We start from the raw sequence: 27,067 nt of genomic DNA, 5'->3' as shown, positions 1-27,067 counted from the left end.
CTAACTATTCAAATACGAACTACGTATTAACCCCTTACAATATTCGGCCAACCACACCTACAGATCATAGTAAGCTTATAAGCAATCAATAAGCAACTCATTAACAAATTTTTGTCAATGTTTACCACATAATCATAATTTCACTGCAAGCTGTCTTCCTGAGCAACAATCACTAAATCATTTATCACTAGAGCTACGAAACTCCAAATCAAGTGCCGTTAATTTTCCCTGAAAATAGACTCATATATCTTCTATCCATAAAATTTTCAGAATTTTTGGTTTGGCCAATCAATACCAGATTTTTCTTAAAGTTTCCCATGTTTCACTGTTTGACTAATCTGACCACTCTTTATTACGAATCAAATTTCTCATTGTACAGAATTCAAAATATGTTCTCGTTTATTTCATTTGAAACTAGACTCATTAAAATTTAATTACATAATTTATTCACCTTCTAACTCATCTCTCACAATTTATGGTGATTTTCCAAAGTCACGTTACTGCTGCTGTCCCAAGCAAATTTATTACCAAATCACTCTTTCACACATAACTTGCATGCATGTTATTTAAACATGTATATCACCAATCAATCATCACATATCTATGATTTTACTTAAGTATAATCTCCATTTCATCATTTTAAAGCACAACATGTTAGCCGATTTTTCCCTTTAACATCTAAGGCACATGCATGCTCATTTGTTTGGCTCAACTTCACCTATCTTCCATTTTTCATCAAAAGAACATGAAACAACAACCATTTCCTTCATTTTAATTCATGACTAAATGCTCACAACACAACTAAAAACCAAAATATGCTTCAAGAGTTAAGGTAGAATCAAGAACTCATGAACCTCAAAATAAAAGCAAACTACCATGAACTTACCTTCAATTTTCTTCCTCAAGTGACCGAACATTCAAGAGCTTTCTCCTCTCCTTTCCCTTCTCTAACTTTAGGCTATGATGAACAAAGCTGGACAAAACTTTGTTATTTTCACCCCCTTTTTTTTAATAAAATTTCATATTTCATCCATTTAATTCTTTAATACAAAAGACATGAAATTCCCATCATGGAACATTTACCTAACCCATTATCATGGAACATTTACTTAACCCATTATCATGAAACATTTACTTAACCCATTATCATGGAACATTTACCTAACCCATTATCAATTTGTATCAATTTGTACCATAAATTATGGATATCAAGTGCACATTTTGTCTACAACAACATGATGGCTGGCCACTTCATGTAAAATGGGAGGTTTGTCATGCAAATCCTCCTATTTTGCACTCCTATTTGTTTGGCCACTTCAATTTAGCCTATAGCATTTTCAAACGTTTTCACATAGGTCCTATTTCATAATTTCACCCCCTTTTTCTTATGGAACAAAAAAAATTAACTAAAATTGCCGGGTTCTATCTTAAGCTTGGGCCTTCTAGAGGCCCACTAACATAATTAAACTTATGCCAACATTCACAGAATTCCCGAAAATTGGGGCGTTACAATACGAGACTTTTTGACGTATTTAAACTTAATATATATTATTCTCTCTTCTCTAAAACTATCTGCAAATATGAATAGCTCATCCAACTTTTAAAGCATTTTCATTTTAGTTTAAAAAATCTTTATAATTTCGTAACTCAACTTTTAGGAAACTTTCGTTTTAGTCACCCAATCATTAAGTCTTTAACGATAACTGACTGTACACGCCAAATTATTTTCACATCATGTTTACATTTTCATTTTGGTCACCTAATTTCTAAGTCGCTTTTATTGTGGCCATCAAATTTTCTTTATGTATTGATCCAGGTAAAAAAGGAGTAAGAATTAAAGTAAAAAAGCAATAGAAACTAAAATAATGCATTAAAAATTGTTAAATTGGTCGATCGAACATTAGCTAAAGTGGCATGGGCATTGTTGCCAATATAAGAGGACGTAAGTAGGGGTGTGTAAAATTCGAGTAAAATCGAAAAAATTTGGTTAACCGACCGAATTCGGTTAATCGGTCGGTTAACCGAATTAACTCAATTTGGAGTCGGTTAATAATTTTTTAAGTTTTCAATTAAAGATTAATTCTAATTGTAATAATATTTTTCTGAATAATAAAAAATAAAAGCTCTCGAATAATTGAATGACTAATTCAGTACTTTACCCATATAAATAAAGTATTTATATTAACTCTACCATCGTCATCATCACCTGTCTCGTACCATCGTCCCTCTTCTCTCTCTCCCTCTTTCGCCTCTGCGAATCAGTTTTTTTTCTTCTCTTCTCATCTCAGTTCTCAGCCACCGCCATGTCCGCTGGTTTTTTTTTTCGGATCTGACCCGTATCCCGTGTCGGAACGTGTCGATTCAGGTACTGCACTCCAATTGCCGAGCCCGGGTAACGAAGGTTGCACGTCCATTAATTATTGAATTTGAAGTGTATATATATATATATATATATATTTGTGAATTTTAAATATATATATTTGAATTTGAAATTCATGTTTCTACACCTTTCAGAAATATAATCATATTGAATGTTAATGAATTTATACATAATTGATGGATTTCATACTCACAGTTTTTTATAACAAATGAAATTAAATCCAAATGTTCAAATTCATGTTTCTAAATATAGCTTTAGAGAGAACTTTGTATAGTATGTATAATGGTGCTTCTTCCTCTTTTGCTTCAGTTATTTATCTGGAGTCTGGACTGATTCGTATCTATGTAGTTGTCGTATGCAGAGTAGTAGTTCTTCTATCATGTCAGAGATGCCGAGAAATTCGGATGGTTCGAGTGAGCAATGTAAAGCTGGACCTGATTTCTTCAGCTTCTATGCTTGTCAGATAGCTGACCTGTTGTCAGAAGATAAAAATACTCTGTCCAATTCCAATGCATCCGAGTTGTCTCAAGGGAAGTATGTGGTGGTCAATGATAAAGAGTCTATGGATTGCAGTCCTAAAGATGTTGATTCACTTTTTGAAAACAGCATTGGTGCTGAGCTTTCGGATTTCAAGAAAGGAAGATTGAAAGGATTACTTAGGCAAAGTGTGAATGATCTCTCAATGGAAGTTGAGGAGGTATAGATTTTTGCAACTCGCTATTCCTGTTTTCTGAAGATAAATGAGTTATGGTTCCGACCATTTGGGACCTGTAGAATTTGATTTATTAGAAGTGCTTATGGTTTTTGTACTCTGAACTTCTAGAGCTAGTACAGAATACAGTCTACCTTTTTTGTTTAACCTTTTGTAATATCCAACAATCATATTCTCTCCCAAGACAAGTGAAAACCATTAATAGATAAAATTGAAAGCCCCGTTGTCTCATGCTTGTGTACTTGCACATTGTCTTGCTTTCATAAACAGTTGTTTTAAATTGTGCTACAACAAAGCACTAATCTTGTCTCTAATGATCAAGATAGATCTCAATTTAGAATACTCATAACAGTTTTATAGGTTGTGTTGTTCTTTACCAATGTTGTCGAGGGTGCAAGTCATAAAAAATCTTGCGTTGGATATGCCATTTTAAATTTTTTGGAAGGTAAGGACATGTTAATGCCTATTATCACTTGCGCCCCTTTCTAGCTCTTAGCACCTTGTGGCAACCTTTAGCTTGCTTGCTGCCTCAATTGTGCCCATCTATTTTGATTACCTAAATTGCTGGTTCTTTATGTCTCTTTCTCTATACTTCTTTCAAAGTAATGATCAATGATACAATAATGTAGAATTGGTTTTTGGCTTCCATCTTTCAGAGGGAAATTATTTTTGTAACTGATTAACTTGATTGTTGCAGATGTTAGATCCTGTTGTGTCTATGTCTGAGTTACGTTATAAGATCAGAAGCAACAGTTTGGTGACTTCACCTTTAGATGGAGATGCAGCCCAAGTTGCCAGTAAGAAACCTAAATTATCATCTTCCTTATCACCAATCAGCATCACTGGAAATTCTCATCCCATCAAATCTGGATCTTGCAAAGAGGTATATTTTACTCTTCATCCTATTGTTCAGTCTTGGTCATGATTCACCATAAAATATTTCTTGCATGATGAAAGGAGGAGCACATGCATTTTCTCAAATAGAAAATTAGATTGTAAGAAATGCCAAATTGTCTATACTGAAGAGAAAACAGGCTTTAGGTTAAATTCTTTTGCAGTCCAACAGTCATGATTATTCATCTGTGGAACTTTTTGTGGCATTAGATATATTTTCTCATATTCTTTTTTGTATGTCTATGCATCTATATTCTATATTCATGTATGCATATTCTTATTTGAATCAGCAGAGGCACGTGACTCTTGAGCATGTAAGCTTACAAAATCAGGCGTTATAATCAGTAACTTATTGATAAATGTGTTTCATTGTTTTAAAGGTGGAAGATGATTTGGAGTTCCTTCTAAAGAATGATAACCAGCTGCTGGTAGAGGAAACAATGAAAAAATATTCTGATGAACTATCCTCAACGGTGATTTTCTGAAAATTGTATTCTTAGTTTAAAACATTTTCGACCCTTCTATGTCATGTTTGCCTCTTTGGCAAATTGTTTATAGCTGACTGAGGAGGCATCTTCTCTTTTCAGCTGGTGCATATGGAGCAGAAGCTTGAAGAAACTTTAGATGCTATAATGTCCAAGTGTAGGTATGGGTTTGTTCCCGAGGAACTTATAACTTTTAAGTATGGTCTAGACATGATGCTATTTTGCAATGGGTATTAGGGGCTATGTTATGCATTTGACGTTTCAAATGTGCATATGATGTCATAATACAGCCACTTCTCACCTCATCCCAAGCAGTTTCACACTTTTAACTCCAATTTACAGGCCTATGACTCGTACTGAGAAGCGGCAGCTTCAGAAATTGATACAACAGCTACCCAAGGAAAATCTTGTCCGTGTTGTTGAAATTATCCAGCGTGGTAGGCCAGCTGAAAAGCCTTGTGAAGAAATCTTTGTTGATCTGGAAAAAGAGGTAAAGAAATAGATTCGAGGAACTTGATTTCTTGAGTTAATTTAGAATTTCTAACCTGGGCCAAGGCAATGTCTTCTTGTCTTGCAGGAAAATGTGACGCTTTGGAGATTATATTACTATGTTGAAGCAGTCGAGAAAGCCAAAATGCTTGCGCAATTGCAATGTAGCACAACCCCAACATCATAGCCATTCTTCTGAGACCACTACAGCAGTTCTGCATGGCCTTCTATTGAGACCATTATATGAGTGTCGCTTAAAGTTGCTCAACGAATATTCATGGTCATCATTAAGATTCTTTGCAGATTGCTGGCGATCCTAGTAACTTGATCTTTTTGTCTTCGAGTTATTGATGAACTCGTAGATTTGAAACAATAGGACAGGCTTTTTTAGTTTTCTTTTTGTTCTTGCCAGAACACCTCTGGACTATAATTCAAAGTATAGCCCCTATATTTAGTATTGATGGATCTATGCAGTATAGATTGAAACAGATCTGTAAATTCATTAGCTAAGCAGTAAGATCAAAGTTTTTCTAGATTTTGGTTTATCAGTTGTTTAAACAAGCATGTTCTATGCTTCTTGGGCAGCACAACGGCTTTCAAGGCATGCAAATTTTGGTCTATTTAAGTGAAAATTTGGACTTGGGGAGAATTTCAGCCTTTTAAATTGTAGTACTAATTAGTTTTCCAATTGATAGCAATTCAAACATTCTTAGTTTGTTAACAAATGGCTGGATTTAAGCCGTGGAGTGCGACCTAGGTAATTTTGGACAAGGATAGTATGACGCAAAAAAGAATTATTACACCAGTAAAAAAAAAAAAAAAAAAAAAACCTTCAACCAATGCAATTTTTTTTTTTCAAGGAGCTCTAAATTCCAACTTAAAACGGTAAATAATTGATGCAGTTTAAGCTCAAATGTAGATTACAGTATCTACTTGACTTCTTTTTTAATCATATACAGGTTTGAAGTTCTTGTAAGCTATGACAGCATAAAAGGGGTCTGAACCCGAAAATAACCCAAGCCACTTCATGAACCAGCTGAACGGCGACTTGTCATCTTGAGAATTACCAGCACTCGGTAATTTCCGGATCACTTCCGGCTGTGTGAACCCTTCAATACACTGGAAATACTGAAGAACAAGTTGTACTCTACTATATGCAGTTCCATCTCTCCAGGCATTGATTGCTTTCTCATAGAAAAGCCTATTGCTGAAGCTCACAATGAACACGCCTCCTGGCCTAAGCACCCGAAAAACTTCTGCAAAAGCCTATAACAAGCAATCGTTGATTCATGATCTCATTGATTCCTATACAACTTCATATTCATACAGTTTACCTTCTCAGGTTGCTGAAGATACTGTACACTGACCGTGCATAAGACAGCATCGAAACTTGAGTCTTCAATCTCGAGCTTCTGGTCCTGATTTAGATCCTTGACAAAGAAGTAATCCATCCTAGAATTCCTGGCAAGCTCCTGAGCATTAAGTCCATGCCCTACCACTCTTTTGTAAACAACTTCATTTGGTAGATGGCTAATCCATGAACTCATGAGGTCAAGAATCTCTGAGCCAGGCTTTAGCCTCTTCCTGTACAGATCTGTTAGTGTGGCAATGAATCCATCATCAACATGAGTTACAAACCTGGGGTAAGCATAGAATTCCCTGTCGGGAAAGGTGTTGAGCTTGGTTCTGCCTTCATTGGTAAGCACCAGGCGTTTGATTCTGCCTGCTTTTGATTCATTTGCTTCCTTGTTTTCATTCCAAGTGTTTGAAATTTTTAGTGGAAGAATTTTTTTAAATGTTGGTGGATTTGGTGCATTGGATGGGTTCCATGGCTTGGGTTTTGAGTGAATAGGTAGCATATCATGTGTTTTCCGAATACTTGAAACTCCTTCCAGGGAAATCATCTGATTTTGCAGAAAAGCTTGCTAAATTTTATGGTTGTAAACATTTGCAGATATCAATTAGGGCCCACTAAACATTGGTATAATTGGGCCGAATTTGGGCTTTTCAATCCTACTAATGGGTTCAATGGCCTAAACCCCCAAATCTGAGGATACTCCTAGCAGTTTAGTAAGAAGCTCATTAATTTTTTAACTCCAACGAGTGTTAGAGATGTTTATGGTTTGGTTGAATTGGGTTTAAGTCGGACCGTTGTATGGTATTAACATAAATTAATCTTGTTTCTGTTCGGTCTGATCCAAAATTTGAGACTCAAATCTTATCTAAGTCTATTTATATTTATAAATGATTAGCTCAAATTAATTTTAGGCCTCTCATATTTAATAAAAGAAGTAAAAAATAATTTATGTTAATTTAATTGTTTTGTTAACATTTTATACAATATTGAGAGTGAGAATGAAGATAACAAGATTTGAACATGTACCGAAGGTGTTTGACATGAGTTTTAATCACCACTCTAAACTAATTTTATTAAAATTTTAATATCTTGAAAAACATACTTTTAGTATATACATTATAGTATTTACATAAAAACAAAATAATATTTGTAATATAAAATTAAAAACAGTTTAAGTCAAATAGCGCTCGAGTTTTGAATGTTGGAAACTAAACTTGTTTATTAGACCATATTTCTGACTTGAGTGGATAACCAGATGTTTGAATAAGTCTAACAGATATCTCTGAACAGAATTATTCAATTATTATTGCATAGTGTTTTTTTTGTGGTAATGTATAATTTTATCTAATTTAATAAAAAATTAATAATAATTACCTTAATCAAATTTTGTAAAATTATTTATCAAAATTCAAAAAGTAGTTAATTATCAAATAATGTTGTTGTTTCTTTGAAAAGAAGAGATGAAACTTAACATCAAAAGTGATTTTAAGACAAAGACAAAGAAGGAATCATGATTTAGGTTTGCATCAAACGTGCAAATAAGGTCTCAAAAAAACATCATATGAAAATTGAGATGATGCTTTTCTAAAACAAACAAAAACAAACAATGGTCTCAAATAATTATTGCTTTCCCACTCATTACCGGAAAGGAAGGGTCTCCTCGCCTCTTTTTCAGACAAACATTCACAAACCTTCAAATTTATGTTCAACGTTTGTGTACATAAAGTTATCATGCTTTCCACCGTATGTCATATGTGTATAATAATATATAAAGAGGCATATTTAACTTAAAAAAAAAATTAAGAAAAAAAAATGGACTGTGTTGTGATAGTATTTAATTCCCACTAGAATAAAAATAAGATGACATTTTTGGAGAAACCAATTTTGGAATTAATTAAAAATATAGCAATGTGAAATAGAGAGGGATGAAGCATGCATTCGTGGGGTAGACAAAGAACCATCTAAGGGAGTTTGAAAATTAAAGCTAAAGAAGCCATGATTATGATTGAAGAAGATGCCAATTTTCCAACTACTTTTCGCCGTCTCATTCATTAGTTATTAGCCCACTGGATTTTTTCATTTTTAAAATAAAGATGTTTAGTAACATATATGTTTTTGTATGATAGTTTATACATTGTGGTGAGACACTTCAACACTATAGAAACAACTCCTTATTTTTATTCACAAGTCAATTGAAATAAGGTTGTGTTTGTGGAATCCTTTCTAAAAATAGTTTTTCTGAAAAATAATTTTTAAGGATAAAGTTTATATATATTTTAGTTGTTTAGCAAATTTTTTATGGTAACTTAGATTTTTAAAATTTGGATTTGAATTTTAATTACATAAATGATAAGAATGAAATGCATATATTATAGTAAGATTAGTTGTGATTCAATATAATATATATCAAAAAATATAAAAAATATGGATTTGTCAAATTCAAAAATATTTTAAAGATATCAAAGTTATTACTAAGTAGGCTTCTAGCAAATTCATAGATTTGAGAAATGATCACGAATGTTACAATTTTTTTAAATAGCTTACTACTCAATTTACATTACTTTTAAATTTAAATTCGAAATCTTAGTTCCCAAACGCTACCCTAAGATTTTGAAAGTTGTTTTGAGTGAACAAAAACAATATAAATTATCTTTGTAACAAAATATCATAAAAGTATTTCCTTTTAACAACTGAAGTTTCATTTTATAATAACTAATATTTTATGTTCAAAAATATGAGAAGGGTGAAGGAGTGCTTGTAGGAATGCACACTCCCTAGATGATTGCTAAAGTTGAGACAATTTCCATATTTGAATTATTGACAATTTATTGAATTGGATTTTTGGACTATGTTGATATTGTGGAATGTATCTAGCCCATCATTGAAGATTATATCACTTAAGGAAACATATATGGAAGATCGAATCAGACTGGGTCTTACTTATCTAATCTCTTGGATCGAGGATATTAGATTGGATTAGAGCCTTGATATCTTAGCTGCCAAAAGTCCTTGTTTACTTTGTTTATTATTATTATACTGTATTCAACTCATTTACTTGCTCTTTAATGGGGATTGTGATAAATCTTCTTTATGTTAGCAAGTCTTGAAATATTCTATATAATTGAGAGACTTATATAGGTGATTGTACACAAAGAGATATGGTACTTAATCTGTTCTAGCAAGGAACTTCATTTTATGAGTGCATTGTGATTGTAAAACCTATTGAGTTGTGGTTTTACATGCTAAATTCACAAGGGTGAATTTAGTGGTGAGAGTACTATTTTTCAAGGTACAAAGGTGAGGAAATTGTTATGGTTGTGTGCTAGATTTAGGACCACTAGTTGTAAATGTTGAAGATAGTGAATATTTCTCTCTAAGCTAGGCTCCATAAACATATGGAAACTGAACTGCTTAAACAATTTGTGTGTCCCCTGTTTTACTCCTGTAATCGCAATGCTTGAAGGAGTGTCCACTCCCTTAGCCACTCATTCCATGCACATAATTTGTAACTCAACAACTATTCGAGCCAATATTTATATAGACTTAATAATAACTAATGACTAATTAAAACTAATTTGAAGTATATGAGAGTGAATGATAACATATTGGAAACTAAAATGAAGTGAGAAGATTTTAAACAAATACTCATTTTATATTATGAAAATATTCATATTTTATACTATAAAACATTTAATACTAAATATTTATAAATTGTAATATACACTTATTATTAAAATATTACTAAAAATATTTTTAATAAAACATTAAGAATATTATTTAAAATTAAAATCATTATTAATTTTGATTGAGTTGACTATTAGTAGTGAGGATTCTTCGGTAAATGAGGTTGTTTAGCAGGGGCAATATGTTAAGTTTATTGTTCTAGAAAAGGAGGAGGTTGTTTGTTAAGGTGACAGAGGGTTATATTGAGTGGAGAGTTGCTGGTAGGTGTAGTGGGTATGGTGTTGGGGTGTGGCGAAAGTGTTGAGAGGTTCTTAGATGGTGAACAATTATTCTTGGTGAGGCAATGCGACTGAGAATTTTTCTTGTTCTTCTCTTAGATATTTTTCCAGAACACTACTTGCTAACTCCCCTTTGATTTCTGATATAGCTTATAACAAGGTCTTGGTCTTTTGGAGTCAGTGGAGGCAATGATGGAAGCAGTTGAACAGGTAGTAGAAGGGGATGGTTCGCAATGGAACAAGGATAGGTTGAGCAGTGTAAATCACGTTGCCTATAACACTCAAAACTCGGCATGGGAGTCTGATAAGATATGAAGTGTTATATTGGTCGCCAGAGCAATCCACTGATTCATTCTTTCCACAAAAAATGCATCTAAACACAACTTATAAACTTTCAACAACATCCCAATCATTCCTGGACCTAAAACAAATGAAAACAGAGGTTAACCGGACTTTAAAATGTCGAGCGACCCTAAATATGCATCTTGCAACCGAAGCATTGATATATTGGTTGTATGTACCGATACTTGACTTTGAATTTTGGAATAGTGAGCTTTGATGTTTTGGAGTTTTGAGACTTTAAGGGGTTTGTACCAGTACTCGAGCACGAGTATCGATACTTGGAGGTCCATAAAACTTGGCCTCGAGTTTGAAACTTGACTCCCCTTTTTCAAAAATTTGGTTACGGTTTTCAAAAAATACTGATACATTGGGTTTTGGTTCCCATACCCAGTTTAAGAGGTAGCGGTACCTAGGCTTGAGGTTCCAATACCCAAGCCCAGAAATATAGACTTGAAGCCAAAAGGTGCAAAAATTTAAAACTTAGACTCAACCAAAACAAACCAAAACATTCTATAGGTATTCTAGACACATAAGTAACACATTTAATACTTAATAACACAATCAATACTCCATCACACATTCCCAATCACTAAATAACGCAAAATATAACATGCTTGGTAGATTTAACACCCACTTCTTCAACATTAATGTCATAAACTTTAAACACTTGAATCCTTGAAAATATTCAACCAAAAACCAAAATTCATCCTTCACAAATGGATCAAAACAATAGTTTTAAGCCAATGTAGCCAAAAGCATTTATGAAAACAAATCAACCAATTAATGACGGAACTAAAAACTCAAATTCTTCTAAGTACACGCCTTAACAAATCAAACTAAGAAACTAAGTCTTTACGAAAATAGTATGTGAACCTTTAGAGACAAGTTGTTGCAAAAAAATCCTTCATGCTTTACCTATGACTTGTGCACGAAAAAACAATACGAAGCACTAAGCTTCTACAAGCTCTATGGTGATCCAATACATTCTAACATTTACTATATGCTTATAATTAATCTAAAAGCATACTAACTCAAATCAACAGTAATAAAAACAAACATATTTAATTTCTTTGTCAATTATTGATATTTGATAGGCACTTTTGATATTTCACATTAAACAATTTAATGATTATTAGCTACCCAAGTAACACTATACAAAATGTTTTTTGGACACATGAGTACCCTATCTTACACAATACGATTAATGAAGATAGCATGAAACACTTCTTTTAACAATTAAAATACTATGGTGCATGATAAATATGTAATAAGAACAAAATGGACAGGATCGAGTTCAAGTTGTTTGGCATGAGGGAAAACCAAATCAAATTAGGAAAACTCCTATCTTAGCAACCAAGTAACCTGAAATGCAAGAAAAGAATCATCAAACAACTTCTGTTTTAAGTAGATTAGAAAATAAAGAAAAGAATGGAAAAGATCAAATGGATTAGGAGATCAAGGTCTCTTGAACTTTGATTCAAGTTTCTTAAAAAGAAACCCTAGGATCTTGACACCTAAATTAAACAAGACGGGGAACATCATAAAAAGATTCAAATGAACATAGTCAAGATTAATAAAGATAGTAGAGACATAGAAAAAGATTCAATAGAAGGTGATGAAAAGTCGATATCCTATGAAACCCTTTGAAGAAAAAACTTCAACACGCTTCACAAATGCCTCTAACCAATCCCCTAAGGTCAAAACCTAGTAAATTGGAGAGTGAAGGGTGCTTCCCACAACTTCAAGAAGAAAAAAAAGAAGAAAACTACTTCTAAAAAAACACAAGAGAAATATATTCTAATGAATGATAAAACTCCTAAATATAATAAAACTTTATCTAAGAAGTAGTTTAAGTTGAACTAAACTTTCTTATTGACTAAGAAACGTAAAACTTCTAAACAATTGAAAATACTAAAAAAATATTCTTAAATTCGGAATAAAAAATAGAAAAATAGAAAACCTAAAAAAATAAAATACTGGGCTCATGTATAATCAAAATTAAGCCTTAAAATTGAACCCAATATGATTGAAACTCGAACTAAAGCTCAAAATTAGTAATTTCTTGTAATAATCCCGTTTAGAAATTCTGCTCACGTAGCCTTCACTAAAATGACTATAATTTGAGTTCTCAGACTCAAAATAAAGTTATTCAAAATGCATTTCGAAACTAAAAGATAGCTTTTAGATTGATATGAAGACATCTCAACTCAAAAATGCTTGGATCCCATACAAAAACTTGTCGCAAATCGATTGATCTTTTGAGCTTGAAAAACAACAATTTTGATGAATTTAAGTTAATAAAATTTACCCCATCAATGAATGTATTGCAACACCCCTAACCTATATTTGTCGCCGGAACAAGGTTATAGAACATCACCGAAGTTTAGAGAACAAATACAGTTAATTTATATAATTTATTGTTCATATCCAAAACCAATCATATTTAATCATATTTTCCCTTAATTGAACCCACGAGGCCTAGTTTACACATTAGAAACAAGTCAGGACTAAATCAGAAACTTAGAGAATTTTTTGTGAAATTTCAAAGTTTTTCTTAAATACAGGGGTCACACTCCCGTGTCTTAGGCCGTGTGAGCATTCGATGTGAGGCAGATGGCCGAGTCCTAGCCCGTGCTCAAATTAGGGTACCTACTGACTTGGGTCACACGACCAGCCACACGTCCGTGTGCTAGGCCATGAGGACAATTTAATTTTCAAAAATAGGTGCAGGATTCACACGGCCAAGACATACGCCCATGTATTTCACACAGTTAAGACACACGTCCGTGTCTCTACCCATGTGACCAATTCTGATTATTCTATTTCTCAATTTTTAAGATGCAGGGTTCACACGGCCAAACCACACGCCCGTGCACATGGCCATGTATCACACATGGTTGAGACATACGCCTGTGTGGACAAAATAAAGCTATTTCCAGGCCTTATTTCTCACCTAAATTTTCCTTGTACCAACATTAATACTTGCATACATATACCAACCAATTCAAGGCATTAAAACCAAGGCAACATTAACATTATATATATCATATCATCACATGTATTCAAATTACCATTTGTAGGACATATATTAACCATATTATAACCTTATATACATATGTTCACTAGACATATCATCACTAGCCATTCCAATGGCTATATTACAATCAACCATTTAAATGCCAACACCGGCTATACATGTCATTATACCAAAATAAGTTTGCTATTTAAACCAAAATAGCTGAAGGATAGTGTGATGATGCTCCGACCAATTCCAACCTTTAAGAGCTTCTGAGCACTATAAAACAGAGAAAAGAAAACCGAGTAAGCATTTCAAATGCTTAGTAAGTTCGTATAACAAGAATTTAACTTACCAATCATATTCATTTAAAATAAGTTTACAAACATACATCCAAAACATTGTGGCCAATTGCCTAAACACATGCTTTCATCAAACAAGTTAGTCGTGAAATTTATATGAATATCAAAGAAATAAAGATGAGCTCATCACATAGTCATTTCCAGGTATTTCAAGGATATTCAAAATATAATCCATTTAATTCTCATGCTTTTCCACATCACGAGTTTGTCCGTTGAATCATTGAAATATCGATGGATACCTGAATAGTACACACAAGGTACACATATCAAAAATCCGTCAATTCATATACGGGGGTACTCATTAGAGTACATAATCGGGAAACACACTCTCGAGCCTTGTGATGAGAAGCTCACATAGAGCCATATCGAAAAGCTTATACGGGCTATATAATGGGAAGCTCATAAGAGCCATAATCAGAAAGTTCACAAAGAACTTTTAATCGGGAGGATCACAAAGAGCCTATCGGGAAGCTCATAAAGAGCTATGTAACGGGAAGCTCTGGATAACCATATATCGGGAAGTTCAAGCGAGCACTATCGGGAAGCTCACAAAGAGCTAATTTAACAGGAAGCTCATGAAGAGCCTATAATCGGGATGCTCATAAGAGCTAAGATATGTCCACAATAAATGTAGGATCACAACCTATCAGGACGCTCCAAAGAACTGTAACGGAAAGCTCACAAGAACCATATACGGGAAGCTCGAGAGGGCTAATACGAGATGCTCTTTTGAGCTATGGTGTGTCTGCAACATATGCAAGACCACAACCAATATGAGAAACTTGTATCCATCGATTTTTATTTGTTCAAATAGAATTTAACACTTATCGAGTATTATCAGATTTTCAATCAATTTCATATACATGACAATTACAAAATTTACATATACAACATTTAATTCAAATATATAAATGTACATAATTTAGTTACATGAACTTACCTCGATACTTGTTTGTTTCAAAAATCTACTAATCCAACACCTTTTGTTTTCCTCGATCCAACTCAGTACTAGGTCTTTTCAGATCTATATAAATGAATTTAACATCAATTTAATCCATTTCATACTCAATTTAATTCAATTTCCATCCTAGGCAAAGTTACCATTTTGCCCCTATAATTTTCATAAATAATGATTTCGTCTCTAGGCTCGGAAAATAAAATTCATGCAATTTAATCTTTATTCCAAGCCTAACTGATTTTTACGTATAACATTTACAGCACATATAATTCAAAAAAATCAGAAATTTTCCATGAATTTTACATCTTTACAGTTTAGTCCCTAAATCACAATTTCATGAAAATTCACTTCACAAAAGTTGTTTATCTATCAACAATTCACAAAAGTTGTTTATCTATCAACAATCTTTCAATTTCTACCAAAAATTTTAGAATTTCAGCATATTCATCCATGGAAAAATTTTGATACTTTGATAACTTTACAAATTGATTCCCAAAATAGCTAGATTAGGTTATTCCGATCTCAAAAATATAAAAATTACTTAAAACGAGACAAGATTACTTACCCAATTAGGCTTGCTTGATTTTCTTTCTCTTTCCTAGGGTTTCCATAGAAAATTTAGGGAAGATGATATAAAATAATGGTATTTTCTATTTAATTAAGATATCATCTTTTATTTTTTTCTTTCGAATTTAGTCCTTTTCTTTTTCTAATTTTTCATGGATGATTCATCAAAAAAATATCTAATAACTTCTCTTAATGGTTTAGTTACCATATAAGGATCTCAAGTTTTAAATTCCATAGCTATTTGATAAACCTCTGCATTTTATGCAATTTGGTCATTTCCATAATTAAATTGAAATCGATAAAATTTTCTTATCGAAATTTTCATACGTCTTTCTTTTCGATACAGACCATGCAAAAATTTTAAAATAGATTTTCTTTCTAACTCAGATTTGTGATCCCGAAACTACTGTTCCGATTTCATTGAAAATGGGCTGTTACAACTTTCCCCCTTAAAGAATTTTCATCCTCGAAAATCTTACTAGTAAATAGGTTCGGGTATTGCTTTCTTAGGGTATCCTCAGGTTCCCAGGTAACTTCTCCAATCCCATGTCGTTGCCAAAAAACTTTCACTAAAGCTACCTTTTTATTTCTTAACTCTTTAATCTCACGTGCTAAAATTTTGATCGGTTCTTCACTGTAAGTCATGTCAAACTGAATTTCCACTTCTATCAGAGAGATAACATGTGATGGATTTTACCGATATCATCGTAACATAGAACATGGAAAACATTATGAATTCTATCAAGCTCAGGTGGTAATGCTAATCGATATGCATCATGTCCGCCTCTTTCTATGATCTCATATGGTCCAATGAACCGTGGACTTAGTTTTCCTTTACGGCCGAACTGGAGAACTTTCTTCCAAGGTGATAATTTTAAGAATACCTTGTCTCTAACTTGAAATTCTATCTCCTTTCGTTTAAGATTAGCATAAGACTTTTGATGATTATAGGCTACTTTCAAATTATCCCAAATCACCTTCACCTTTTCTTCAGTTTCACAAATCAAATCAACTCCATGTATCTTTTCCTCACCGAGTTCTATCCAGTACAATAGAGTTATACATTTACGACCATACAGAGCCTCATACGGTGCCATTTTAATACTTGACTGATAGCTATTATTATATATAAATTCAACTAAAAGCAAATATTTTTCCCAGTTACCTTTGAATTCCAACACACAACACCGAAACATATCTTCTAAAATCTATATCACATGTTCATATTGTCTATCAGTCTAAGGATGGAATGCGGTATTAAAATGTAACTGTGTACCCAAAGCTTCTTGCACCTTAGTCCAAAATTAAGATGTAAATTGAGGATCTCTATCAGAAATAATGGAAATTGGTACCCCATGTGTAACAATCTCAGAAACATATAATTCTGCTAACTTGTCCAGGGAGAAATCCATACGTACCGGAATAAAGTGTGCAGGCTTTGTTAATCGGTCAACAATTACCCAAATGACATCTTTCTTTTTCGGAGATAGGGGTCATCGTGATACAAATTCCATAGTAACTCTTTCCCATTTCCATTCTGGTATCGTAACTGGCTGTAATAATCCTGAAGGTACCTGGTGTTCAGCTTTTACTTGCTAGCATATTAAGCATTTAGATACAAATTCAGAAATGTCACGTTTCATTCTTGGGAACTAGTACATCTTTTTCAAATCATGGTACATTTTATTACTTCCTGGATAAACAAACATATTACTATTATGAGCTTTGTTTAAAATCTTCTGTACAAGTTTTGAATTCTTCGGTACACATATTCTGCCTCTGAATAATAAACAATCATCAGACCCAATCTAAAATTTTGAATTAGAATTTGACTCACATTGTACCCGTTTACCTTGTAACTTACTATCACCTTTCTAAGCTTTACAGATCTGCTGTAGAAATGCCGGTCTATCTTTTAACTCAGCTATGATTGAACCATCATCAGACAAAGACAACCGGGTATTCATTACTCGCAAGGCAAATAGGGATTTTTTGCTCAGTGCATTTGCAACCATATTGGCTTTTCCTGGATGATAATCAATAACTAGATCATTATCTTTTAATAACTCAAGCCACTTGCACTGTCTCAGATTCAAGTCTTTTTACGACATTAAATACCTTAAACTTGTATGATTGGTGAATACGTGACATTTTTCACCAAACAAGTAGTGTCACCAAATTTTCAATCCAAACACAATGGCTGCCAAATCTATGTCATGAATCAGATAGTTCATTTCATGTGGTTTTAGCTTTCTAGAAGCATAAATCACAAATTCCTTACTCAATTCAGGCTGAACTAACATGGGTGCTTCAATCAACAAGATTTTCAATCTGTCAAAACTCTGCTAACATTTATCAGACCATTCAAACTTCACATCTTTTTGCAACAATCGTGTCATCAGAGAAGCTATCATAGAAAACCTTTATACAAATCTCTGATAATAACCGACTAATCCCAGAAAACCCCTGAATTTAGACACATTTTTCAGTGGCTTCCAATTAACAATCAATGAAATTTTATTTGGATCCACCCTGATACCTTCTGCAGATACTATATGTCCAAGAAAATTGACTTCTTGAAGCCACAATTCACATTTACTAAATTTGGCATACAATTGTTTTTCACGTAGTGTTTGCAGCACTATTCTCAAATGATCAACATGTTCATTTTCATCTCAAGAATATACCAGGATATCATCAAAAAATACCACCATGAATCTTTTTGAATACGGTCTAAAAAATTATATTCATTAAATCCATAAATACTGCAGGTGCATTAGTCAAGCCGAAAGGCATCACAAGAAACTCATAGTGCCATACCTAGTTCTGAAGGCTGTCTGCAGTACATCTGAGTCTTTCACTCATAACTAATAATAGCCAGAACAGAGATCAATCTTTGAAAATACAATGACACCTTTTAATTGATCAAACAAGTCTTCAATGCGAGGAAATGGATACTTGTTCTTGATTGTAATCTTATTGAGCTGTCTGTAATCAATACATAATCTCAATGATCCATCTTTCTTCTTAACAAATAAAACCAGTGCACCCCAAGGTGATGAGCTGGGTTGAGCAAAACCTCAATCTGTTAATTCTTGCAACTATCTTTTCAACTCTTTTAATTCTGTAGGGAGCTATAGATATCGGTATTGTCCCTGGAACAAGGTCTATAGAAAATTCTACCTCTCTGACTGGTGGTAATCCAGGTAATTCTTTCAAAATACATTAGGAAACTCGCAGATAACTAGCACTGATTTAATCTTCAATTCAGATACTTTAGTGTCCAACATATATGCAAGATAAGCATCATACCTTTTTCTGATATATTTTTGTGTTGATATAGCTGAGATAACATTAAACAACCCATCCAGTTTATCAAATTCAATACGAAGCAATTCACCATTCTGACATTTTAACATAATATATTTTTGTTTACAATTTACCACTACATCATGTTGAATTAGTCAGTCCATACCCAGAATTACGACAAATTCATCAAATGGCAACAATATTAAATTAGCCGGGAAACAATAACTTGGTACCATTAACAGACAATTTTTAAGAACTTTATCCATGATCACATACTAGCCCAGGAGGTTTGAAACTTTAACCACAAATTCAGTGGATTCAACAGGTAAATTTTTAACAGACAGTAAATTCGTACATATGCATAAATGTGTTGAACCAGGATCAATTAAAATAGTAATATTAGTATTAAGAAGAGAAAATGTACCAGTAATAACATTAGGTGCAGAAGCATCCTCTCATGCACGTATAACATATATCCTTGCCAGTGCTCGTGTTTCAGATTTGACTGTTGAATCTTTTGTCACACCTTGGCTACTATTAACATTACCAGGGTGACGGGGTGGTCTACCTCTCGAGGTGGGATTGCTCGGCCTAGAGGTCTGAACAATATCTTTTTCAGGCTTTTCCAAGCAATCTTTGAGATAGTGGTTAAAAGAACCACACCTAAAGCAAGCTCCACTTCTCATGCGACATTCACTGAAATGCCTTTTATTGTAATGTTTGCATCTTGGTTTAGGACTTCCAACACTTCTTACACTTGTCATGGATGGATACAGAGATCTCCGATTAGAGTATTGAGACTCTTAGTCTCTCCCAGAATATCCCACAAATGTGGTAAAACGATTATGATATTTCTTTGATTTCTTTGAAGCTGATGATTGTGGCTTGCCCATAAATCTTTTACTTGGAGTTCAAGCTTCCATATCTGACTGCCTCTTTTCTTTATTATGTTCTTCAGCTTTATATGTTCGGTCGGCCAATACAACAAATTCTTTTAATTCTAGAATCTCAACTAACAACTGATTGTCTTCATTTAATCCCTCTTCAAATCGTTTACACATAGCAACTTCGGTCGAGATACATTCTCTGGCATATTTGCTTAACCGAAAAAATTTCCACTCGTATTCAGATACAATCATATTCCCCTGTTTGAGCTCTAAAAATTCTTTCTATTTCTGATCAAGAAATCTTTGGCTAATGTACTTCTTTTTGAATTCTGTTTGGAAAAATTCCCAAGTAACATTTTCCCTCGGTACAACAGAAATCAAGGTATTCCACCACTAGTAGGCTGAGTCTTTAGCAGAGATACAACACATTTCAAACATTCTTCAGGCGTGCAAGAAAATTTACCCAGAACCTTGATAGTATTTTCTAACCAAAATTTAGCCCTTTTCGGATCGTCATCAGCTGTTGCTCTGAATTCATCTGCCCCATATTTATGGATTTTATCTACCGAAGGCTTACTAGTTCTAAAAAGTTCAACACCTTGTGGCATATTGGGAATCGGTTGAGGAGCAGGACGGGAAGGTTATTGTACTGCAGGATTTGTTCTCAAGAATTCTATAAACCATTCATTCATCATTTTAAAGAAGCCTTCTTTTGCCTCCTTACCTCGGCCCTCAAATTTGAGCCTTCTACTACTAGTAGATGCAACTCTTTAAATTGAAGCTGGAGTATTATTCTCAAGTTCCTCGGATTCAACTTTAGCTAAGTTGGACGACATTACTATATGAAAAACACATTTAAAATGGTCAGGAGATATCACACTGTCACAACTTATACAATGACATGTATAGCTAAACTCATACTTGCTACGTTAGTCTGAGAATCAGCTAAACCGTAGCTCTGATACCAATAAATATAACACCCTTAACCTATATCCGTCGTCGAAACAGGGTTATAGAGCATTTTTGGAGTTCATAGAACAAACACAATTAATTTATATCATTTACTGTTCGTATCCGAAACCAATTATATTTAATCATATTGTCCCTTAATTGGACCCTCGAGGCTTAATTTACCCATTAGAAACAAGTCGAGACTAAATCAGAAACTAAGAGAATTTTTTGCGAAATTTCAAAATTTTTCTTAAATATAAGGGTCACATGCCCGTGTGGATAGGCTGTGTGGCTTACACGACCAGGTGACATGCTCGTGTCTTAGGCCATGTAGGCATTTGATATGAGGCACACGGTCGTGTCCCAGCCCATGCTCAAATTAGGGTAGCTACTAACTTAGGTCACATGGCCAGCCACATGTCCATGTGTTAGGCCGTGATTTTCCAAAATAGGTGCAGAATTCACACGGCCAAGACACATGCCCGTGTGTTGGGCCATATATTTCATACGACTGAGACACATGCCTGTGTCTCTACCCATGTGACCAATTTTTAGCATTCTATTTCTCAATTTTTAAGACGTAGGGGACACACAGCTAAACCACATGCCTGTGCGCATGGCCGTATATCACACATAGTTGAGACACATGCCCGTGTGTCTACCCGTGAGGAAAAATTAAGGTTTCAAGCCTTATTTCTCACCTAAAATTTTCCTTATACCTACATTAATACTTGCAGACATATACCAACCAATTCAAGACATTAAAACCAAGCTAACATTGACATTATACATAACATATCATCACATGTATTCAAACTTACCTTTTGTATGACATATATTAACTGTATTATAACCTCATATATATATGTTCACTAGACATATCATCACTAGTCATTCCAATGGCTATATTATAATCAACCATTTGAATGCCAACACTGGTTATACATGTCATTATACCAAAATAAGTTTTCTATTTATACCAAAATGAGCTAAAGGATAGTGTGATGATGTTCCGACTGATTCCAACCTTTATGAGCTTCCGAGCACTATAAAACAGAGAAAAAAAAATCGAGTAAGCATTTCAAATGCTTAGTAAGTTCGTATAACAAAAATTTAACTTACCAATCATATTCATTTAAAATAAGTTTACAAACATGCATCCAAAACATTGTGGCCAATTGCCTAAACACATGCTTTCATTAAACAAGTTAGTCGTGAAATTTACGTGAATATCAAAGAAATAGAGATGAGCTCATCACATAATCATTTCTAGGTATTTCAAGGATATTCAAAATATAATCCATTTAATTCTCATGATTTTCCACATCAGGAGTTTTTGTCCGTTGAATCATTGAAATATCGATTGATACCCTAGTAGTACACACAAGGTGCACATATCAATAATTCGTCAATTCATATACGGGGGGTGCCCATTAGAGTACATAATCAGGAAGCAAACTCTCGATCCTTGTAACGGGAAGCTCACATAGGGCCATATCAGGAAGCTTATCTGGGCTATATAACGGGAAGCTCATAAGAGCCATAATTAGGAAGTTCACAAAGAACTTTGAATCGGGAAGCTCATGAAGAGCATATCGGGAAGCTCACAAAGAGCCATGTAACAGGAAGCTCCGGGTAGCCATATATTGGGAATTTCAAGCGAGCACTATTGGGAAGCTCACAAAGAGCTAATTTAACAGGAAGCTTATGAAGACAATATAATCGGAATGCTTATAAGAGCTAAGATGTGTCCACAATAAATGTAGGATCACAACCTATCGAGACGCTCTGAAGAGCTGTAACAGGAAGCTCCCAATAACCATATACAGGAAGTTGGAGAGGGCTAATACGAGATGCTCTTTTGAGCTATGGTGTGTCTGCAACATATGCCAGACCACAACCAATATGGGAAACTTTTATCCATCGATTTTCATTGGTTCAAACAGAATTTATCACTTATCGGGTATTATCGGATTTTCAATCAATTTCATATACATGACAATTACAAATTTTACGGACACAACATTTAATTCAAATATATAAATGTAAACAATTTAGTTACACGAACTTACCTCAATACTTATTCGTTTCGAAAATTTACTAATCCAACACTTTTTGTTTTCCTAGATCCAACTCAGTACTAGGTCTTTCCGGATCTATATAAATGAATTTAACCTTAATTTAATCCATTTCCTTCTCAATTTCATTCAATTTATATCCTAGGAAAAATTACTATTTTGCCCCTATAATTTCCATAAATGACAATTACGTCCCTAGGCTCGGAAAATAAAATTTATGCAATTTAATCCTTATTCCAAGCCTAATTGATTTTTACATATAACATTTACAGCACATATAATTCACAAAATCAGAAATTTTCTATGAATTTTACATCTTTACAATTTAGTCTCTAAATCACAATTTCATGAAAATTCACTTCATAAAAGTTGTTTATCTATCAACAACCTTTCAATTTCTACCACAAATTTCAAACTTTCAACATATTCATCCATGATAAAATTTTGATACTTTGATAACTTTACAAATTGATCCCCAAAATTGCTAGATTAGGTTATTCCGATCTCAAAAATATATAAAATTACTAAAAACGGGACAAGATTACTTACCCAATTAGGCTTGCTTGATTTTCTTTCTCTTTCCTAGGGTTTCCATAGAAAATTTGGGGAAGATGATATAAAATGATGGTATTTTCTATTTAATATAGATATCATCTTTTTTTTTCTTTCTAATTCAGTCCTTTTCTTTTCTAATTTTCAATTAATGATTCATAAAAAAATATCTACCAACTTCTCTTAATGGTCTAATTACCATATATGTTCCTCAATTTTGAATTTTATAGCTATTTGATACTTATAGCTACTAGAACTCAACTTTTGCATTTTATGCAATTTAGTCTTGTCCATAATTAAACATGAAATCGGTAAAATTTTATTATCGAAATTTTCATACGTCTTTTCTATCATGATGTAGACCATGCAAAAATTTTAAAATAAATTTTCTTTCTGACTCGAATTTGTGGTCCCGATACCACTGTTTCAATTTCACTGAAAACGGGTTGTTACATGTATCACATCCAAAGTTGGGCTTCAATTTCTTGATCTTTTGGGCTTGTCAAATGGGCCTTGTAAAAGGTTAAGCCCAACATTTTTTTGGGCTGGAATTTGGGGCCCACACTTATATCATAACAACCTAAAGACATCAATTTTCACCCTCCTCAACCTTCGACTATAGTTTTTTATCCAACTTGAACACGCTGGTCGTTGATATTGAAAAAAGAAAAAAGTTATATCCGCGTAAGTCTTCTTTATCGTTTTTTGTCTTAAATTGTTTTATTTATAAAATTATTATTTTAATAAACAAATTTCATATATTTCTTTTTGGATTTAGGACTACATTAATAAAATCGGCAAATATTGAATGACTAAATTTGTTATTACGTCAATAGAAAAATGCTACTTTAGTGATTTAACAGAAGATTAACCAAATATTAAATTTTAATAACGTTAGTAATGAAAATAAAAATTTTAAATTTAGGTGACTAAAATAGAAACACACTAATAAATAAACGACTATTTTTATAATTTATATTTTAAATTTAATCATACAAATATAACCATAAATTTATTATTTAAGTTCATCTAACCGAAATTATATTTGCAAACGATTTAGTAGCAAGATTTTGTTGACTCAATTGTATAAACTTATTGCTTTAAAACTCCAAAATTTTCATAAATATCGCTATTGTGTTAATGAACTTTGGGTACCATATGCCATGCATGGGCCAGCTTGTTTTCATTACATTCATTTTAAAATGTGCATGCTTCTAAGTCCTAAGCCAACCTTAAATAATTATTAATAATATTTTATAATATTCCATTTCAAAGTCAAGACGAATATTTCATCGATATATCTCAATATATATCAAACATAGTGGGATATATATGCCACACAAATGAGCAACCAGCAACCAACAATGAGACAACACAACCCCAACAAAATTCAAATTAATTACGAAATGATGTTTTATTTGAACAAATAAAAAACATAAATATAACAAGACAATACAACAACAAAATAAGAGGGTTTTTCAAGGTTCAAAGTTAGAGAAAAAATAACCTCAAAATTTAACTACTAGTTAAAGAAAAGAAAAAGTGAAAATGGGAAATGCCAAGATCAAAGAGGCATGCAATCATGAAACTTGAATAATGAATGATATACAGCTAATTAGTTCTTCTAATGCCAACCATTTGATTGCCTATGGGTCCATTATCCATTGCACGTGCACCATGCAAACATTTATAATTATTATTAACACTAATATTCAAGCAACCGACCAGAATTTTATCCAATATTCTTGCAATCATTTTTAAAAATCAATAGTATATGCAATTTTTTCGTGTCAACCTATAAACTATTATCTACTTTGACTCATTGGAGTATCACAATTTTGTTTACAAAATATCTCAAGTAAGTTAAACATGATATAAACACTGATATATTCAGCCCTTTTTTTTCTCATAAAATAAGAAATGTTTTAATTAAAAGGGTACCATGACAGCACCTACTCTCCAAAATACACACCATTCAGAAAACATCATACCCACCTCGCTCGACTGAAACCTACAAAAATCCAGTCTCAAATTCATTTTTCACCCTCTTGATTTACAACCGACTTCTCCTTAATCACTTTTGGATCCCCACTAAAGCATTTCTCCCAGCTCTAATTCTTGTTGCCTTTTTACACATGTTATATTTCGATCTCTTGCCTTCAGCCAAAATTTCCTTGATTTTTTGCGCCAAATTGACTCATGTTTAAGTGCTATATATATTTAGTTGAACTCTAGTAATAACTATTTAATATCCCAAAGTAATTTTTAATATCAAATATCATGATTTGCACCCCCTATAAGAATTTTTTTAAGTGTCAAAAGTTCCATGGGCACTAACTCTCTTAGCTCATTAAATCTTAAGGTTTTATTCAAAAGATGCCTACATGTTGAAAATAATGCGTATATTTATGTACTAAAGTCTAATACATAACCGTAACTGATGTATAATTCATGATTTCTCTTTAAAACTGATAATAGTTAAGAACTAATCAATCGCAAAACCCTAAAAATGTGTATATGATCGTAGGCAAATAGGCAAGTTTTTGGTCGTGTGACTATCACAAACATCTCCATCAAGCACTCTTTTTTTTTAGAGCAGTATAAAAGATTACAAAAAAATAAAAATAAAAATGGGAAGGCTTTCGAAAGGTGTTGCTGTCTTTAGCTAGCAAAAAGGGTATTCACCAACCAAAATGGACCCTCTTTGTTGTTCTTTTAGGGAACCTGTTCCATTTTCTACATGTGTCCAAACCTTTGCCCTAATTATTTTTGGAACAAAAAGGAAAATTATTTTAGATCTTGGATGGCCTAATTACAATATAAAATTTGGTAGCATCTTTAAGACTTCTCTCTTTTAAGGAGAATTCTTTTGAGAGAAGTATTCTAATTCAATTTAACTAAGTTTAGGTTTGAAATGATATGTTTTACTCTAAACTTAATTTGTTTAATCAATAAAATTTGTTTTTACTTAAATTAAATGTATATTGTTGAATACATAGGTTGGACTTGTAGCAATTAGTGACGTTTCACTTAGTGGGCAGAAAGTTGTATGTGATTAAGAGTGGTTGAAATTTGGGTTCCCTAAGAAGATTAGAGTTCGATTAAAGGAAGAGAGATAATTGAGAGTTAGTTGTCATGTTCTGATGTTCGTGGGCCTTAAAAGAGGGACAGTCTAGTCATTCCAAAGAGGCCACATGTTGTCCCATATTGGTTCCATACTCTTTAGAATTCAACCAACCTACTGGTGTCTTGTCCTCATATGTATGGGCTATCATGTTAAACCAATGAATATGCATGATGTAGAAATGGGAAAATGTTCCATCCATTACGGGGGTGTGACCCCATGATGTGAGTTTGCAAGGTTATAGGCTCACAGAGTCTTGAGCTCGAAGGGTCTTGGCCTTATAGGTATTCCTAGCTTGTAAGATTATTCTAGTCCATGGCATTGACCAGTAAAGTCGACAAAGTAAAGTGAGTTTGTTAAGTGTAGGTATAATAATTGATCCTCGTGGAAGGGAGAGTTATAATATGACCTCTAAAGACATTGATTGTTCTATGACCTACTAGTTTTCTTGGTGAGACTGAGGATTATTTTGATGGTTGTGAGGTGATTGATTCTATTGTGATGTACCTGTATTTTCAAGTTACGGTCTTCCTAAAGATATAAGTGCATGAGCTTAGAAAACTTATGGTGCGTTTCAAAGGTTTTGAATCTTGAAAATCTTTAAACTTTTTGAAGTGAATGTTAATTGATGAGAGTGTAATT

The 27,067-nt window shown here is 33.2% G+C and overlaps 2 protein-coding genes across 7 annotated transcripts; one reads left to right on the top strand and one right to left on the bottom strand.

The window, feature by feature from the left end:
• Positions 1 to 2,189: 2,189 nt before the first annotated feature.
• LOC108458394 (uncharacterized) lies at positions 2,190 to 5,609 on the top strand. Of its 6 annotated transcripts, none has more exons than XM_017757772.2 (7): positions 2,190 to 2,365; positions 2,742 to 3,077; positions 3,790 to 3,975; positions 4,367 to 4,459; positions 4,574 to 4,632; positions 4,814 to 4,961; positions 5,049 to 5,609. In XM_017757772.2, exons 2-7 carry the CDS (start codon positions 2,760 to 2,762, stop codon positions 5,145 to 5,147), a joined length of 903 nt encoding a protein of 300 aa, XP_017613261.1. In that variant the 5' UTR covers positions 2,190 to 2,365; positions 2,742 to 2,759; the 3' UTR covers positions 5,148 to 5,609. The 6 variants fall into 6 exon arrangements, with proteins under 6 accessions (XP_017613261.1, XP_017613257.1, XP_017613262.1 ...); XM_017757768.2 differs by having other exon boundaries at positions 2,729 to 3,077; XM_017757773.2 differs by having other exon boundaries at positions 2,190 to 2,392.
• A 221-nt stretch (positions 5,610 to 5,830) lies between these two features.
• On the bottom strand, positions 5,831 to 6,900 carry LOC108459732 (uncharacterized). Its single transcript, XM_017759136.2, has 2 exons — positions 6,295 to 6,900; positions 5,831 to 6,226 (listed from the first exon to the last, which is right to left on the bottom strand). The coding sequence occupies exons 1-2, from the start codon at positions 6,862 to 6,864 to the stop codon at positions 5,906 to 5,908; spliced, it is 891 nt and encodes a 296-aa protein (XP_017614625.2). The 5' UTR covers positions 6,865 to 6,900; the 3' UTR covers positions 5,831 to 5,905.
• Positions 6,901 to 27,067: the final 20,167 nt, after the last annotated feature.

This window comes from Gossypium arboreum, chromosome 4, assembly GCF_025698485.1.
Source record: "Gossypium arboreum isolate Shixiya-1 chromosome 4, ASM2569848v2, whole genome shotgun sequence".
Taxonomy (NCBI): domain Eukaryota; kingdom Viridiplantae; phylum Streptophyta; class Magnoliopsida; order Malvales; family Malvaceae; genus Gossypium; species Gossypium arboreum.
The sequence above is the reverse complement of the archived record's forward strand: the minus strand, read 5'-3'. Positions and strand labels throughout refer to the sequence as shown.

Excerpts from the sequence above, each read along its gene's own strand:
- LOC108459732 (XM_017759136.2), bottom strand. The coding sequence starts at position 6,864 with ATGATTTCCCTGGAAGGAGTTTCAAGTATTCGGAAAACACATGATATG. Across the intron at positions 6,227-6,294 it reads ATCTTCAGCAACCTGAGAAG|GCTTTTGCAGAAGTTTTTCG; the intron begins GTAAACTGTATG and ends TGCTTGTTATAG.
- LOC108458394 (XM_017757768.2), top strand. The coding sequence starts at position 2,736 with ATGCAGAGTAGTAGTTCTTCTATCATGTCAGAGATGCCGAGAAATTCG. Across the intron at positions 4,460-4,573 it reads CTGATGAACTATCCTCAACG|CTGGTGCATATGGAGCAGAA; the intron begins GTGATTTTCTGA and ends TTCTCTTTTCAG. Across the intron at positions 4,633-4,813 it reads GCTATAATGTCCAAGTGTAG|GCCTATGACTCGTACTGAGA; the intron begins GTATGGGTTTGT and ends TCCAATTTACAG.